The following is an 18,128-nucleotide window of genomic DNA, read 5'->3' on the forward strand; positions in this document are numbered from 1 at the left end:
AAACAGACAAAATTTTAACTTCAATCCATCCGATTGACAGGTCTAAACTAAATGCATATATGCAAATTAACATTGAGCTAAATCATAATAAATATATTTGACATAAATAACTAAATTAAAATCAGAAGTTTTATACAAACCAAATAATACAGCAACTTAAAACATAATGAAGAAACCAAGTTGTGGTCATGAGCATAAAAACAAAAGGAAGAGTGGAATAGAAGAAAACATAAATCAAAGAAGGAAAGGGGAAAAACAAATTAGCATTAGTAGAGGCATATGATGCAAGAAAGCAAGCTTATACAGCATCAGCCAAAAAAAAAAAAAAAAACCCTTCCCATTTCACTGATCCATTTGATCCAAATGTTTGTCTAGTTCTACCTTGAATTTATTTAAGCTATCAACTTCTAGAACAACAGATGGAAGTTTGCTCCAGCAATCAACCGCCTGTTGGCCAAAGGCAAACTTCCACACATCTACTCTACAACTGTCTTTCCTCAGTTTGAATCTATGCCCCCTCAAAATATAATGGACCACATTACATCTGTATCATAAATAACTTTAGGATGGTGGCCATGACATACATTGTAGATTTTAGTTCTGTTCATTATTTTTTGTCTGGGTTGGATCATATAGGGCCATCCATTGACATTTTGTTGGATGGCAGTCAATGACTGAAATATGATCCTTGTAGAGTTCACAAGTGCTGATGTCCCTTTGAAGAGGTAGTGCTTGTCAATTCTCAGTTCCTATTTATGTAATTATTATTATAAAAATGGCATCCATTCTTTAGTGGATGTAGGCCAGGGGTAGACAACCTTTTTTCAGTGAACAGCCATTTTTGGTCTAATTAAAAAAAAAAAAAAAAATCCGAAGAGCCGCACCTCAGCGGGGAATTTTTATAAGAAATGAGGTGAGGGGCGAGGAATTTTTATAAGAAATGGAGTAGAGTGGGAAGGTGCTTTATTAAAAAAATATATTTTTGAAATATTATTTATTAATACTGAAAAAACGTAACAAACATCCAATTAGGTATAAATTAATGACTTTTGCTGCTGAACTTCTCTTGCGAGTCTCAGCATCAGGCGAGTATGCCGTAATTTTCATCTTTAAACAATCTGAGAAATTGCATTGTTCAGACGGTTTCTTTGTTTATTTTTAATATAGTTCATGCTCGAAAATATTTGCTCACAGAAATACGTTGCTTTTCGTACATGTAGCTAAATGTTAGAGCCACAGTTACATGTTCAAAGAGTTGCAGGTTGCCGACCCCTGGTAGGCACATGTTTCCTTGGGTAGAGGTCATGTTTTTGCACTGGAGGGTGAGTGTTGCTCTGTCTCTTGTTATTTATATTTTTATTTTATTTTATTTTGAATATTAAGTGGCTTGGTACATAGGAGCAGAATGCTTACTTCTAATTCTTCAGTGTTACTGTGACAGTGCTGTAGCTCAGTGGCACTTTATAGCCAGATAACCATGCTGGTAATTGGCAATTATTGGCATTGACAAATAGAAACAACTGTAAGCATACTTCAACTATAAGTGAGTAGTGTTTTGCTTGATATTCAATAGGTATATATTAATGACTGTTGGATGAATCGAAATTAAAGATGGCAATGCAACTTTACCAATACCTAACTTTTCCTCATTGATATTGTCTTCAGTTTAAAGAGACCCAGATGTGTGCATACTTTACATGTATGGGGACCTTCTGATAATTACTTTAATCAAAATAATACAAAAATTGGTAGAGTTTGTGTAATGAATTATTATTATTAATGTGTTATCATTAAATTTTTCATTCAAGAGTCCCTTTCAAATTGGGCGCCTCCGTAGCCAGGTGGGAAGGAGCAGCAGTGCATAGCACACGCTTCTTGATTAGACCGGGGTTCGAGCCCATCACCACCAAATACGGAGGATACGGAAAGGTCAGGGAATGACCACCGCATATTCCCGGAGCAATAGGGCCTTAGTTGCTAATGCTCCTATAAACCAAATAACAACAACCCTTTGAAGTTAAGCATCGTGGAACAATTGCTGTAGTATTGTTGATTTATATGGTAATGATTTTCTGCTTGTTACATTAGGAGTTCCTGTAAGCCGAGGGATAGTTGAAGGACCTGCCAGAGTAGTCAGCTCCATTAGTGAAGCCCACTCAATCCAAGTAAGTATTAAGAAATTTTAAGTTACATCAAGTACTAGAATTTTAGCAGTCTTAAAACTATAGTAAAAGTCCAATAAATATAATCCAGCACGGAAGTCCAATAAACTGGTATCTGAGTTTATTGGATTTCCATGCAATAATGTACGCTGCATACAACTGTTTTAGAATTAAGGCATGTTTGCATTCTCTAATTAATGTATAGCATGGAGGAAATTTTTCAAAAGGTTATATATGATTGCCTGTTGCTATTTGTGGGCAAAATTAGTGATTAGTGACTGGGAACTCAAAAGGGGTCCCCAGTTACATGATTCTTGCATGGAGACATTAGGTTGAGATAATGTATTTCAGTTTTAGTTTATGTAAGCAGCATCAATATGGAAACTTTTAACCAACTGTATTCGGTCAGGGAAAAACAGATACATATTTAAAGATTATATGATCACAACAGCACTATGCTGTACATCATGTGGAGTGTTGTTTAGCATTAGCATTAGCATTAGTAGAGGCATTTGATGCAAGAAAGCAAGCTTATGCAGCATCAGCCAAAAAAAAAAAAAAAAAAAAAAAAAAAAGTAACATAAATAAATAAAAATAACCACTTCCACTTCACCCCTCTGTTCGTTCGAAATACCTGTCCAGCTGAGCCTTAAACTTATTTAGGCTATCAACTTCCACGACAAGGGATGGAAGTCTGTTCCACCCACCAACCACCCGCTGGCTAAAGGCAAATTTCCGCACATCTATCCTACATCTGTCTTTCCTCAATTTGAATTTATGCCCTCTCAGGTGATTTTTCTGAGCTAGAGGAAGAATCCCATCAGCATTGAGCATGCTCAAACCATTCAAGGCTTTGTACACCTCTATCAGATCACCCCGCTGGTGCCTAGTTTCCAGACACTGTAATTTGCAAAACTTAAGCCTTTCTTCGTAAGAGAACCCCTTTGTCCCATTCACCAATCTAGTTGCCCTTCTCTGTACTCGTTCCAGCAGCTCTACATCCTTCCTGAAATGAGGCCTCCAGGCCTGTATACAGTACTCTAGGTGTGGCCTGACCATTGCCTTATACAAGGGAATAATCACCTCCTTATCCCTGCTAGAAAAATTCCTATATATCATTGACAATACACCATGAGCTACTCTTGCAGCTCGTCTGCACTGCTCAGAGAACTTCATATCTGCCTGCACCACCACCCCCAGGTCCCTTTCATTCTCTACCACTGTCAGTGTAGTACCACAGAGTTGATACGTTGCTCTGGGGTTACTGTTTCCCATATGTAGTACTTTACATTTGTCAATGTTAAACTTCATTTGCCACCTCGAAGCCCATCTGCTCAACCTTTCCAAATCCTGTTGCAGCAGCATAGTGTCAGTAGTGTCCTTGACAACCCTGCCAACCTTCGTATCGTCTGCAAACTTGGACATTAAGCCTGATATACCATCATCAATATCATTTATAAATACAGAAAACAATAAAGGCCCCAATACTGAACCCTGAGGGACTCCACTAATAACATTAGTCCACGATGAGCAGTGTCCATTGATTACCACTCTCTGTCTTCTCCCCCTCAACCACCCCTTTATCCATAGCAGCAACTTGCCTCCAATGCCACACTGCTACAATTTGTGCAGCAGTCTTCCATGTGCAACAGTATCAAAAGCCTTTCTAAGATCCAAGTATATAATATCAAAGTTATTCCCTGCATCCAGTTCTTTTGTGACTGCATCATAGTATCCAATCAAATTGGTCAGGCAAGACTTCCCCTTAACAAAACCATGCTGTGTCCTAGCTATAACTGAAGTCTTGTCTAGATGATCCTGCAGTGCTTCTTTCACCAGTGCCTCCATTAATTTTCCGGGAACAGAAGTTAAACTCACAGGTCTATAATTACTTGTGTCAGCCTTTGATCCCCCTTTGTGAATTGGGGTCACATTTGCACATCTCCAGTCAATGGGTACCTCCCCTGAGTCCAAGGAAGCTCTCATAATTATGGCTAAGGGTTTGCTTACCTCCTTTGCTGCCTCCTTTAATATAACTGGATAGATCCCATCCACCCCAGGTGCCTTTCTTGTGTTTATCTTCAACAATTTCTCCTCCACTTTGCTCTCAGTTATTACAAGATTCTCTAGCTTACTGCTAGAGTTGAATACACCTCTGGCATTCCCCTCGCTGAATAACTCCTCATGTGTGAATGTCGATGCAAAATATTCATTTAGTTTGTTAGCTACCCCAGCAGGGTCATCAACAGTTGACCCATCGATCTCAAGTGGACCAATCTGATTCATCCCCTTCCTTCTAGAGTTTACATAAGTAAAGAACTCTTTGCTGTTTTTCTTCGCATCCCTTGCCAAGGATCTCTCGTAATCTGCCTTCGCCTGCCTAACCTCCTTTGTAACTTGGTTACAGATCAACTTGTATCTATCATAGGCGTCCGTGTCACGTGTTAATTTGTATGTATCCCATGCATTGTATGTTTGTAAGCAGATGTGGGCATCTGATATGACATGATCAGACATACTTCAGCATGGAGCTTACACCTGGTGAGTATGGGCTTGACACACCTAGGGTCCTCAGCTGGATATCATCATTCTTCTATTTCTTGGTGACACACACACACACACACACACACACACACACACACACACACACACACACTCTCTCTCTCTCTCTCTCTCAGGGTAACTCAGGAAATTTTTTTGGCTGGTGCAGCAAAAGCCTCAGGCTTCCTTGCACCATATGGCTAATAATAATAATCTCATCTGGACCATGCTAATTGGTCTCTCCAAATCCCTAGCATTGGTTTAGATGCTGATCTTAGCTAATGACTTTAAACACAAAGAACAAACAAACTTAACAATTTATGTTACAAAGGAGAATTGCAGCTAATTATCCCATACAACATGAAAGTTGACCCACAAACACACACTTGTACAAACATAATGTATTATGGTCTTAGATGCTAAAGACATATTGTTACTTTATCAGTTACTATATAAGTCACAATATCATCAATAGATAATTACCTTTATATCAGCTGGGATTGAATTTTTTCAGCCATTAAGCCTCTAGGGGGTGAGACCTTTGCCCACTCCATCCACATCCTTTGCCACCAGTGGATGTTATCACCTTATATTTGGCCAGAACATCATTTCTCTGTAATAATGGGAAAATATAACAAGCATTCAGCTCCATTATCTCTGTCATTCCAGCTTTTGAGAAAGCTAGTGGATCAGTTATGTGTGGAAATTTCTGGAAAGTTCACGAACTGGTGTACTCGGGTACTCTCACCTTTAATGCTGTGTTGGCCTTTTAAGAACTAACTACATATTTCTATATTTAAATTGAAATGAAGTGAAGGTCAATTTACTTGAAATGAAAGCACTTCACCTGTGTAGGATGTAAAATTTACTATTAATAGTCTAAAAATCATATGTTTCACAGATTTTTTTTCTCCTTTTTTCTTCTCTGCTTTATCAGTGATTGTAATCCTGCAGTTGCACCATCGCAAAAACACCAAGGACCAAACTGACAAAAAAAAACATGTTTTGTGAAGAATAAAGACATGAGATGTCAGTATATTGTATCTGTAACAGCATTGTTTACTGGACAAAACACTATGAAGTGCTTCTTAGGCATCAAGCTATTCAATGTCAGTATATTTCATCTGTAATTGCACGTAATGATATGAATTGTAAGGGTGTCAATGCTATGACATCACTTTAAAATCAGAGTAACTATAACACTGCTTTCTATGATGGTTACTTATACAACTATTTTTTCTCAATTAAAGGATTGTTTATTTAAAGGGTTGTTATAAATAAAGTTTGCACTTTAGTTGGCAAACCATGAATTGTCCAGAGATGAAATTTGGAATAGAAAAGTCAAGACCAATGTCGGGCAAACTTTCAGCTTCGGGCCCCTTTTGATTCCTGGCTCTAAAATAAAAAGCTCCAAAGAGCTTTTTATTTTGGAGTGGAAAAAAGTTCCACAGAGCTCCAAAATAAAAAGCATTTTGTTCACGATTATAAAGCATTGCAATTGACAAAAAATAGAAATATTACTAACTAACACACCTTAAAAATTTGCCCTTCCATGTTTCAAAATATGCAGATTTAAAAAATAAAATTAAAAATGTATCAATATGTCTGTTTCTTTAATTTCACTTTAACAGTCACTTTAATTTCTTGAAGAATTAGGAGATGGATAGGTGAAATGGGATTTTTTTTTTTTTTTTTTTTTGCTGTTGCGTATAAATTTGCTTTCTTACATCATTTTCCACTATTAATACTAATCTCATCTTCCAAAAATTTTCTAACTTGCCATTCCAAAGTATCATTTTTTCCTGTGTAATCACCATCTTCTCACATCTTGGGGGGGGGGGGGGGGGCTGCAGACCACAGTTTGCATTCCACTGGTCTAGACTATTCAGAAATGCAAGGCAGAGAAAAAATGTTCAAAATGTTCATATAGTGTGCATTTGTATCACTTTTTGATGCACTTTTTATCATGCAGTCACTATGCAAAGTAAATCTCATAACATGACTAGTCACCCACATCTTAGATGTGATAAAAAGAGACACAACTACAGTAGTAATCAAAATTAACATGGTACTGCAAATAAAATAACATGCTTTGTTGGTAAAGCTCTTTCACCATAACAAGAACAACACACTGGTTTTGTATCGAGAGTATCACCATTTAATAACTTAAGAAGATTTCCTTTTCCAAATTGAACTGTGTAAAATGATGAGAAAATATGAATAAATAAACAGGTTCTTTGTCTCTAGCTCCCAGCAGAGAATGCTGTGCCTACTTGTGACAACTAGCTATTCCATGGGTAACAATATGATCATTGTTGGAGTGATCAAAGTGCTTTGATCACGCCTACAATGGTTTCCTTACTATGTATCCATGTACTGCACCATTTAACTCTATGTAATCCCAACAGTGTGCCAACTTCATTCTACAATTTTTGGCTAGGATAGGAGTAGATAACATGTGGCCTTGGAACATCTTATAAACCGATGGTGCATCTTTTCATCTAAGCAACAATGTGATATACATCATTTTTAAGGATTATGGGGTAAATTGCAATTCACAAATATGTTGTGGAAGAAGGATGGGTGTATATCTGCCAAGGGTAAAAGTAGATGACGATGTAGAGCAGATATCATCTTTTAAGATGAGAACTGACACAAAAGGTGATACTGTTGTACACGTTAGCACTTATGATATTAAGAGTAGATCTGAGAACTTACTTAAGCAAGGCGCCTCCGTAGCCAGGTGGGAAGGAGCAGCAGTGCGTAGCACACGCTTCTTGATTAGACCGGGGTTCGAGCCCGTCACCACCAAATACGGAGGATGCGGAAAGGTCATGGAATGACCACCGCATATCCCGGAGCAATATGGCCTTAGTTGCTAATGCTCCTAAAAATCAAATAACAACAACATTACTTAAGCAAGTACAGGGCAATGTTGGGAAAAAGTCATGAGTTAGGATTGAATTTGAAAGTGTCTATAAATCTGTCTTAGTATCAGTATTGGCCATATAGTGCAAGGAAGCCTAAGGCTTATGCTGCACCAGCCAAAAAAAAAAGTAAAATAATAATAAAATAAATACTTAATAATTAATAAAAAAGAAGGAAATAGACAACCTATGCATTTCCCTCCTCCTCCTGTAGGTAACTAATCAGCTGACCTTTGAACTTCCCCAAATTGCCAGCCTCAACCACCCATGCAGGTAACTTATTAACTCCTTATGAACGTTTTTTCACTGTGGCCAACTTAGTCTATCTTGGGTAAAGGTGGCAGTTTACTAAGATAATATACTGATGCCTTAGTTGGTTTTGAAAAAAATTCTGAAAAACAACAAAACAAACAAAAAAGTGATCTTCCCAGAGAGCACAACTGAAACAGAGCTGGGAATATCCAAATTAATATTTTCAGACCTAAATCCCATGAAACATGTATGGGATGCCTAGGGAGCAAATTTCAAACCATCTCCAAAGACTCTTCAAGAGTAGAAATTAGTTCTCATAGTAGGATAAGTTGACTCACTCAAAATGGATAAGCTCATATTGAGCTCCATATTAGTAATGACTTAACTATGTTTATTATTCCTTGTATTTTTCCTTTTACAATGTAATCATTATATCTATTATTACAGCTTGGAAATTTTTCAGTTTTATTCACTTCATGGTAATCAAAGTTCATTCCTGTTCAAACTGTGACTTGCACAACTCACAGAATAAACAAACTGTTCTGTTGTGCAAATTATGTAACAGCCATTTAAAATTATTTAATATCATGTTGTTGGTTTTTTTTGTCTTGTATAGCCAGGAGACATCTTGATTACCTACAGTACTGATATAGCCTGGAGTCCCTATTTCCCAATGTTAGCTGGGGTTGTCACAGAGATTGGTGGTCTTATTTCTCATGGTATGTAATAATAATAATTGCTTTTCAACATTCAGCTTATACTCAGTTTATTAATTTTTTTGGAATCAGTATATGTCCTACAGTATCCATTCCAAAGAATATATAACGGCTCATGCCACATTTTATATTTTACTTATTTGCATTCAAAGTAAATGTTTTTTATATTATAATCAGTTTCAGTTTACTAATTTGGCTAAGGTAAAGAAAGCCAATATGAGAACTATGGGAAACTTACCAGACAAATTGGTTTGCCACTTCTGCAGCTTCACGCTGCATGCTCAGTAAACAGGCAATGGTCTGGAGCAGAAGTCAAGAATGATATATTGGTTGACATGTAGGAGTGACAGACAATGTACCCACTGGTGTGTGAACACAACAGATGATAACATCATAGCATTAAGTGATTAATTGACATTATGATACTTATGTATATAAAGAATCTTTCTTTCTTTGGTTGGTTAAACTTTAGAACAGGGTGCACACTCCAGTCTATTCAGTTAAACTGTTGTGCGGTGAACTGTGGTTTTTTTTTTTAATAGACTAATATTCAGCTAGTGAAAAAAGGTTAGGTTGGTTTACGCCATTAATTCAAATGAAAAAGGGGTGTCCATAATCTTTAGTGTGTGGTATCATATACAGTCAGTTTTTTCGCTTGAATCTGTCCCAAATTAGTGCCATAAACTAACCTAATCTTTTTTTCACTAGCCAAATATTAGTCTATTAAAAAAAACCTGACAGTTCACCACAGTTTGACCGAATAGACTGGACTGCACACCTGTTCTAAAGATTAACCCTTTCTTTTACTATTATTTCTTAACATAGCCTTTAAAGTTAGGTAAGGAAACCTTTTCCTTAATAAGAAAACCTTTCTCTATTATTTCCTAACCTAACCTTTAAGGCTAGGTTAGGAAAGAATAGGAAAAGAAAGAAAGATTCTCTATATATATATATATATATATATATATATATGTATCATATCGTCAATCACTTAATGCTATGACATTATCATCTGTTGTGTTCAAGCACCAATGAGTACATCGTCTGTCGTGCCTATGTGTCAATCAATATATCATTCTCGACTTCTGTTCCAAACCGATAGCATTCATCGCCTGTTTACTGAGCATGCAGTGCGAAGCTGCAGTAGCGGAAAACCAGTTTGTCTGGTAAGTTTCCCGTAGTTTGCTGTGGTTCTCGTGTTGGCTTTCTTTAGCTTTGCCACTAATTTTAATGAAATAATCAAGTAGTGTACCTATTTGATTATTTTATTTATAATTTAAATTAGGCTGAAACATTGTACTTTGAAGTTTACCATGCCATTAAACTAATAATAGTCCTAGATATATTGGAACTAACAATTTTGGTGCCTTCAGAAAGTAGCGGTGACATTTATTATGATATAAAACTGCAAAAAAAACCATAAATGATGTTCTAAGCAATACGGTACTTCTTAGAATATTGCTGAAGGCTATGATTATGTGTAAGCTAAGAGTTATACTTTCTGTGTACTATTATGATACATTTTTGTGTTTTATTTCACAGATGGACACAGAGGCACTCAGTTTGTTAATTTTTAACACTAAAAGAGGCACTCCCATTGAGTCAGAATTTTTGTTCAGAATTACTGATATATGATAGCAAATTTTTTGACTGTTATGTGAACAAACACTACATCAGCTACAATCCACAGTGAACTTGTACAGTTGTACAACGTGTAAGGTTTATAGCTTTGTTGAAAAGTTTTGGTTTATAGATGGTCCAAAGAGAATGAATTGTATTCAGGGTGGTTTAGTGCATGACCAACAGTGTCCTTATGAAAAACTTACTGTGCATGGTTGATCCATGAAAGGAAAGAGATGGGCCTTTATAGATTTCTGCTAGTTTTTAATTCATTATTTTTTTTATAATTAAATGAAACTGTCCAAAATGCCAGAAGATGGGTGCTAAAGGAACTGAACAATAACAGAATGCACTTTAATGCACCTTTAATCACATGTTTCACAACAGTGAAACATTGTGATGAAAGGTGCAAAAACTTCCTCATCCTCTATTTGGTTTTGCAACCAAGTTTGAAATGCCTAGTAAGTGTGTAATGCTCCCAGTAAAGCAAACTTTGTGTTTCCAGTATTTCGCTATAACACACTGACAAATTTTAAATGGCAAATTGCCTTAATATCTTACTACATTCATATGGCATCACTGAGCATGCATTAATCTGCCATTTTTATAAAAGATGAGTTGCTTCTAGGATAGCCTGTTTTTGGTACTTATGTGGTCCATGATCAGAAAGAATTTACAGCATCTCTAATGAACAGTTCCCTGACAAAATCACTGAAAACTGACTTGTTCGATGGCACTGTATCATAAAATTCTGTTTGTCTTAAAATGGGGAATTTTATCTTTCCAGATATTAACTATAGATTGTGGGTTGGTCACTCACACACCTAGAAAGACTTATGGATTCACTGGATGACTGTTTTCTACAGCAGAATGTTAGAGAGAGCAATAAAAATTGATCTGAATATCAGAATGTTAGAGAAAAAAAATTGAGCAATAAAAATTGATGTAAATATCTGAATGTTAGAGAGCGCAATAAAAATTGATGTAAATATCTGAATGTTAGAGCGTGCAATAAAAATTGATGTAAATATCTGAATGTTAGAGAGCGCAATAAAAATTGATCTGAATATCAGCAGTAATTCTTCATGCATTTAGAATCTGCAAATAAAAAGAACCACCAGGTAGCAGTGATCATGGTTTATTGATCATTACATTGTGGGATTTACAGATGTAACTACCATCAAGGGTAAAGGGAACTAGAGTGGTCTCAGACAGTTTTTAAATTCTGTATAGTGAGACCAACTAATGATATTTCCAAAGAAATATCATTAGTTAGAAAGTTAAATAGAAAGCATTCAGGGAAATAATAATCATAGGAGCTACTAAACTTTTCATACCAACTAGGAAATACTATTCAAGGCTTACATCTAAATGGATGTCAGATGATCTAATGAGACTTCTGGCAGAGAATAAAAATTGCATGGGATACATATCAACTATTAGGTTAAACTAGTCTGTAATCAAGTGACAAAGGAGGTTAAGCAAGCTAAGCAGATTTTATGGGTAGTCTTAAGGATGCAAAGAAAAACAGCAGAGAATTCTTTACTCATGTAAACACCAGCAGGAAGGGGATGAATCACATTGGCTTTATATCAGTGGTTTAACTGTTGATCCTGCTCAGGTTGCAGACAAATTGAATAGGTATTTTACATCTACATTCACACCTGAGGAATCCTTTAGGGGAGGAGATGCCTGAAGCTTATCAAACTCTAACAGGGAGCTAAATGATTTTGTTATAATTGAGAAATTTTTGAAGCATAAAACATAAAAAAGGTACCCAGTATGAATGGCATCTATCCAGTTATATTAAGTGAGGTGGAAAGGAAGTAAACAAACCCTTAGCCATAATCATGAGAGTACCTATAGATACAGGAGAGGTCCCTGTGGACTGGAGATGGGCAAATGTATACCGAATTCACAAAGGGAAATCAGAGGATAACATGAGAGTAATTACAGACGTGTTAACTTCACTTCCATTCCAGGGAAAATAATGGAATCACTGGTTAAAGAAGTAATGCAGGATCATTTAGGCAGGAGTGCAATTATACTTCAGTCACAGCATGTATTTATTAAAGGGCAATCTTGTCTAACCAATCTGATTGGATACTATGATGCAGTAACAAAAGAACTGGACGCACAAAATACTTCTGATATCAGACACTTGGATTTCAGAAAAGCTTACACACAAAATACTGTGTACAAATTAGAGTAGTTTGGCATTATGGGCAAGTTACCGCTAATGACAAAGGGATAGTTGAGCTGGAAAAGACAGAAATGGTTATAAATGGACTTCGTGGATTATTATTATCAGTGGAATCTCCCAAGGTTTGGTGCTGGGCCCATTTTTGTTTTCTGCATTTAGTAATGATATTAATGAAGGTATATCAGGCATAATGTCAAGTTCAAAGATGATACAGTCAGTCCTCGTATAGCACGATAGTTGTGTTCCTAGAAACCCTCATGCAATGCAAAATCGTGCAATATAAACAATAGGCCCTATGGGAAAAATAGGGTTAGTGCCGACCACCCAAGATTGAATACACATTTCTAACCAAAACATTACCAAACACAATAAATAATCGTAATAAAATATTGCTACTGCTTTTGCTTCTATCGTAAGCAAACTTGTTTCTTGGTTTGATTTTCTATCCAAACAGATGACAGCCATTCCATCTCTTCCAATTCTTTGTGTCTTAATCTAATGGATTTTGATTACACTTTGAGTTGTTCCTGCTATGAAAGTTGTTTTTATTTTCTCTGCATTCTTTGTAATTCTCGGTGTTGCCTCATTTAGGCCTGTGGCACGTGCAGTATCACATGTTCTTTCATTTTGCTCAAAGCGTTTCACAATTTCATATTTTTTCTCTATCGACAGAGGCAGACTGGCCATAAGCCTTGCTGAGGAAACCCCGGTGGGCTGGAGGCAGGTGTGATTTTGGCCATAAACGCTAGTAGGAGGCCGCTACAAATTTTTCCGGGTAAGAATTTTTGACCCAGTCCGCCTGTTTATCAATATTGCTTTTCTTTTTCTATCTGAATCTGCAGTGTGTTACTTGTTTTTAGGGAATAAAGCACACTTACAAAATGAGGCACGCTTGATACACATAAATAAAGCTGCACACGTGTAGCAACTGAATAAACAACACCGTAAAGGCAGAGACACACTATGAACACCTCACTAGCTCACATTTTACTAAAGCACATTTCTGGGGGTTACTACCATAAAACAATAAATACAATTTCCAGTTGTGTTTCTGCTAGTGGAATCAGTTATAAACTGGTAGTAAACTCGATCTAATTGCATTTACGATAATACTGATAGCTGGAATTGTGTGGGTTTTTACGTTATTATGGTGAAATGTGTTTCCCCTTCACTGATATAAAAAACATAAATACATTTTCAGAATCTTCTCTTCATTCCTATTGTGTTGCATTCAGTTGGGGTGATTCCGCGTTCAACTGCCATTTCTTGTAAACACAAAGGCGAATCATGCATAAGCGAATTCGGTTCATGTTATATAAGATATCGTTCCCCTATTTATAAATTGTGTATGATCGAATTTGTGTAGTGTAAACACATGTTATATGAGGACTGACTGTACAAAGATTGGCAGGGTGGTTAATGACAGTAATGAAGGTATGCCACTGCATACTTACCTTGAATACTGTAATTATGCATGACAATTGGCAATTGAAGTTTAACATTGGCAAATGCAAGGTACTGCACATGGACAGCAGTAATCCAAGATTAATGTTCCAGCTATGAGTTACTACATTCAGGGTAGTGTAAAATGAAAAAGATCCGGGGTAATTGTGCAGTCAGATATGAAGTTTCGTGAGCAATGCAGCCAGACTTCCAGGACAGCTCGTGAGGTTTTGTCAATATTATACAGGAATTTTGCTAATAGGGATAAGGAGGTGATTATTCCAGTACAAGGTCAGACCACATCTTGATGTATGCAGGTTTAGAGGCTCATTTTAGGAAAAATATAGAGCTGCTTGTACAGGTGCAGAGAAAGGCAATAAGATTGGTGAGGGGAACAAAGAGGTGCTCTTGCCAAGAATAACTTCAGTTCTGCAAATTGCAGCATCTGGAGATTAACTACCTACGAGGTATGATTGAGGTATTTAAGTCTCTGAATGGATTGAGCAAGCTCACTGCTGATGAGATTCTTCCTCTTGTTCAGACTTAGCACATGAGGGGTTACAAATTGAAATTGAGGCAGGATGGTTTAGAATAAATGTGCAGAATTTTGCCTTCAGCCAGAAGGTTGTTGATTGTTGTAATAAACTTCCACCTATTGTTATTCTGTGAAGGAAATAGTTCAATTAAATAAATTCAAGGAAGAACCAGATAAACTATTGGAAGGGATGTACAGGCGATGTAGGATTTTTTTTTTTTTTTGTTTGGATGATTAAGTGGGAGAGATTTATCCATTGGAAATAATGTAAATAATTTTAATTGACTGGCATTACCAGTGTTTCTGTCTGATTTTAAGGCACAATTTCTTTATATTACACTATTAAATGTAGTAGAAATATTTAAGCCTTTTAAATATAAACTTTAAATACAAAAATTGTGCAATAAAACATACAGCATATATTCTAGAAAATGCAAGAAAATTTATGGAACCTTAAATGTAATGTACTGTATGTAATGTAACTTCAGTGAGAAAGGCAAATTTCTGCACATCTATTCTACAACTGTTTTTCCTCAATTTGAAACTGTGCCCCCCTCAGATCTGAGGGGCACAGATCAATCTGAGCAAGAGGAAGAATCCCATCAGCATTCAGCTTGCTCAACCCATTCAAGGCCTTATATACTTCAATCAGATCACCTCGCAGGCACTGACCGGGCTAGCCAGATGGGCAAAGTGCCTGCCTGGCAACCCAAAGGTCGCGGGTTTGAATCCCACCTCGGGCTTGGATCAGTAAAATGAAAAAAACCTTGGGAGGTGCATTATGGCCACAGAAGCCGATGTGCCAATAACTAACAAAAAAAAAAAAAAAACCTCGCAGGTGCCTACTCTCCAGGTACAGCAATTTGCAGAACTTAAGCCTTTCTTGGTAAGAGCACCCCCTTTGTTTCCCCTCACCAATCTTGTTACTCTTCTTTTTGCTCGTTTACTGGTTAAAGAAGTAAGGTTAGTTCATCCAGATAAAGCTGCAATTATACTTCATACACAGAATGGGTTTGTTAAGGGGAAATCTTGTCTAACCCATTTGATTGGATACTCTGATGTGGTCACAAAGGAACTGGATGCAAAAAATAATTTTAATATCATATATTTGGATTTCAGGAAAGCAAAAGCTCCCTGAAAAGCTTCAAATATCAAAAGATACTTGCACATAGAAGACTGCTGTACAAATTGGAGCAGTGTGGCATTAAGCAAGTTGCTGCTATGGATTAAGGGATGGTTGAGTGGGAGAAGACAGAGTGGTAATCGATGGACACCGGTGTTTGTGAACTAATGTTATTAGTGGAGTCCACCAGAGTTAGGTGTTGGGCCTATTGTTGTTTTTTTATTTATCAATGATATCGATGAAGGAATATCAGGCTTAATGTTCATGTTTGCAGATGATACAAAGGTTGGCAGGGTGGTTAATGGCAATAATGATGGTAGGCTACTGCAACATAATCTAGAAAAGTTAGCCAAATGGGCTGAGAAATGGCAAATGAAATTTAACATTGACAAATGCAAAGTACTGCACATATGTAGTAACCGCAGAGTAATGTGTAGTACTACAGCAGAAAATGAAATAGATATGGGGTAATTTTGCAGTCAGATATGAAGTTCTCTGAGCAATGCAGACCAGGCTGTGAGGCCTGGTCTGCATTGCTCAGAGAACAAAACCCCATGAGCTGTGAGGCCAGCTCATGGGGTTTTGTCAATAATATACAGGAATTTTTATAGCAGGGATAAGGAGGTGCTTATACCACTATATAACGTAATAGTCAGGCCACATCTTGAGCACTGCGTACAGGTCTGGACACGAGAAATAAGTTTTTGGGCAATAAACAGACACTTTTAAAAGTTTGTTATGTCATAAATTGGACATTCTTTGCAGCAGTTTGGCTGACAGTTCAACTGTTTTCTTGTTAATTATCAGTTAATCACTTAAAATAAATAAAAAAAACACGCCTTTAAAAGCAAACTCTGTGAATTGCAGTTGATTGAAAAATCAAATTGAAGGTAATTTTTTTTTTCTTTTTGAAAGGGTCTTTTAGGCACCTAAACACCTGTTAATGAGTAACTTCTCCTAAAGTGTTTGTAGTGAGTAGCACTATTCCAGAGTAACAGAGCACACCGCTGGGGTCCTATTAACCATTAGAAAGACCATCACACCACCACTGGGGCAGGAGATCAAAAAATATAGACCACTGTAGCAAATGAGGCTGAGTGAACCATATTATAGTGGAGGACAACTGTACAGATATTTTATCCATTGCCTATGTATGTCTATTTTTATTAGGAACTGCATGTTTATAAATGCATCCCTATCAATTCCATATTTTTGATTAATAATTTCAAACTTAATGTCTATACTCTTCAACTAATCAACTATACTCTTCTTCCTTCAGAAAATTCTTGTCACCCTTGTAAATAATACCCCATTAATCTGCTTATGTGTTCAAGATAAATGGAACTATTATTGGTGCATTTTTTCACTCAATTTTTATAAAAATTAAAAAATACTATAGACTATTTATAACTTCATTGAAATCATTATATATAGCTTCATTGGAATTATTATGAATTTATCTTCAACAAATATGAATTTTATTCATTTTTGATTAGAAATTTTGATGTACTCAATTTTTTTAGGAGCTGTAGTGGCAAGAGAATATGGAATTCCATGTGTAGTCTCATTGCATGGTGCAACCCAAAATTTTCATTCAGGTACACTAAATAAAATTATTTTCTCATGTTCTGTAGGTTAATTGATAGGAATGCTTGGCATTTGAATTTTTTTTATTGTATTATTTGTGCATCAAATGCTGCTTGATGAAGATAGCGCAACATACACTGAGTGATCACTGAATTATGACCACCTACCTAACAATTCGTAGGTCCTCCTTTTGCCCTCAGTACAGCAGCTATCCAACATGGCATTGATTCAACAAGATGTTGGAAGTATTTGGGAGGTATGGCCAACCAAGCTGTGTGTAATGCGGTCAGCAATGAAAGTATGGTGGTGATTGGTGTATCCAAACGCCTGATATACCTCTCCATAGTGTCCCACAAGTGCTTTATGGGACTGATATCGCCGGAGTTCAGAGGCCAATCGATATGCTGGAAGTCAGAACTGTGTTCCTCAAACCATTCCTGCACAAGTGACTGATGGCTCAGCACATTGTCATCTTGGAAGACACCATCGCCATTCAGGAAAAAGTGCAAGGTAGCGGAGACCACTGATACGTTGTTCCACATGCACCAGGGGTCCAAGTTCCTGCCAGTGAAATATGCACCACACCATACAACCGCTTCCACCAGCCTGCACTTTTGATACCATGCATGATGGATCAAGAGCCTCATCTTGATGCAAAATCCATACACGACCATCCACGGTGTGGAGTAAATAACGTGACTCATCCGACCAGCACACCTTCTTTCAGTCTTCTAACGTCCAACTTGCATGCTCTTTGCACCAGGCGATTCTTTTATACCAATGAACCTTGGTTAGGAGAGGATTCCGTAGGTGTCGTCTGCTGGTATAGCCCATACATGCAACGCATGGTCATGCCAGATATTGTTCCGGATTGGCCCATGTTACCGTATTTCCCCATGTATAAGACGCACCTTTTTTCGAAAAATTTGGGGTCTAAAAACTGGGTGCGTCTTATACAGTGGTTGTAGATTTTTTTTTTTACTTGCATTTTTCGCACTTGTTGTCTTTGCACTCATTGT

General features: G+C 36.9%; 2 protein-coding genes across 2 annotated transcripts in view; one reads left to right on the forward strand and one right to left on the reverse strand.

The window, feature by feature from the left end:
- The window catches only part of LOC150080566 (uncharacterized), a 58,980-nt gene that overhangs the window by 35,913 nt on the left and 4,939 nt on the right, over positions 1 to 18,128 (forward strand). The window contains exons 6-8 of the mRNA XM_090381198.1: positions 2,089 to 2,165; positions 8,499 to 8,601; positions 17,046 to 17,120. Coding sequence (XP_090237324.1) covers positions 2,089 to 2,165; positions 8,499 to 8,601; positions 17,046 to 17,120 — 255 coding nt within the window. The remainder of the gene's footprint in view (positions 1 to 2,088; positions 2,166 to 8,498; positions 8,602 to 17,045; positions 17,121 to 18,128) is intronic.
- LOC150080567 (trafficking protein particle complex subunit 2-like protein) overlaps positions 1 to 18,128 on the reverse strand; it is a 109,697-nt gene that overhangs the window by 22,535 nt on the left and 69,034 nt on the right. The window lies entirely within an intron of this gene.

This window comes from Mastigoproctus giganteus, chromosome 9 (assembly GCF_048544385.1).
Source record: "Mastigoproctus giganteus isolate SK-2022 chromosome 9, ASM4854438v1, whole genome shotgun sequence".
Taxonomy (NCBI): Eukaryota; Metazoa; Arthropoda; class Arachnida; order Uropygi; family Thelyphonidae; genus Mastigoproctus; species Mastigoproctus giganteus.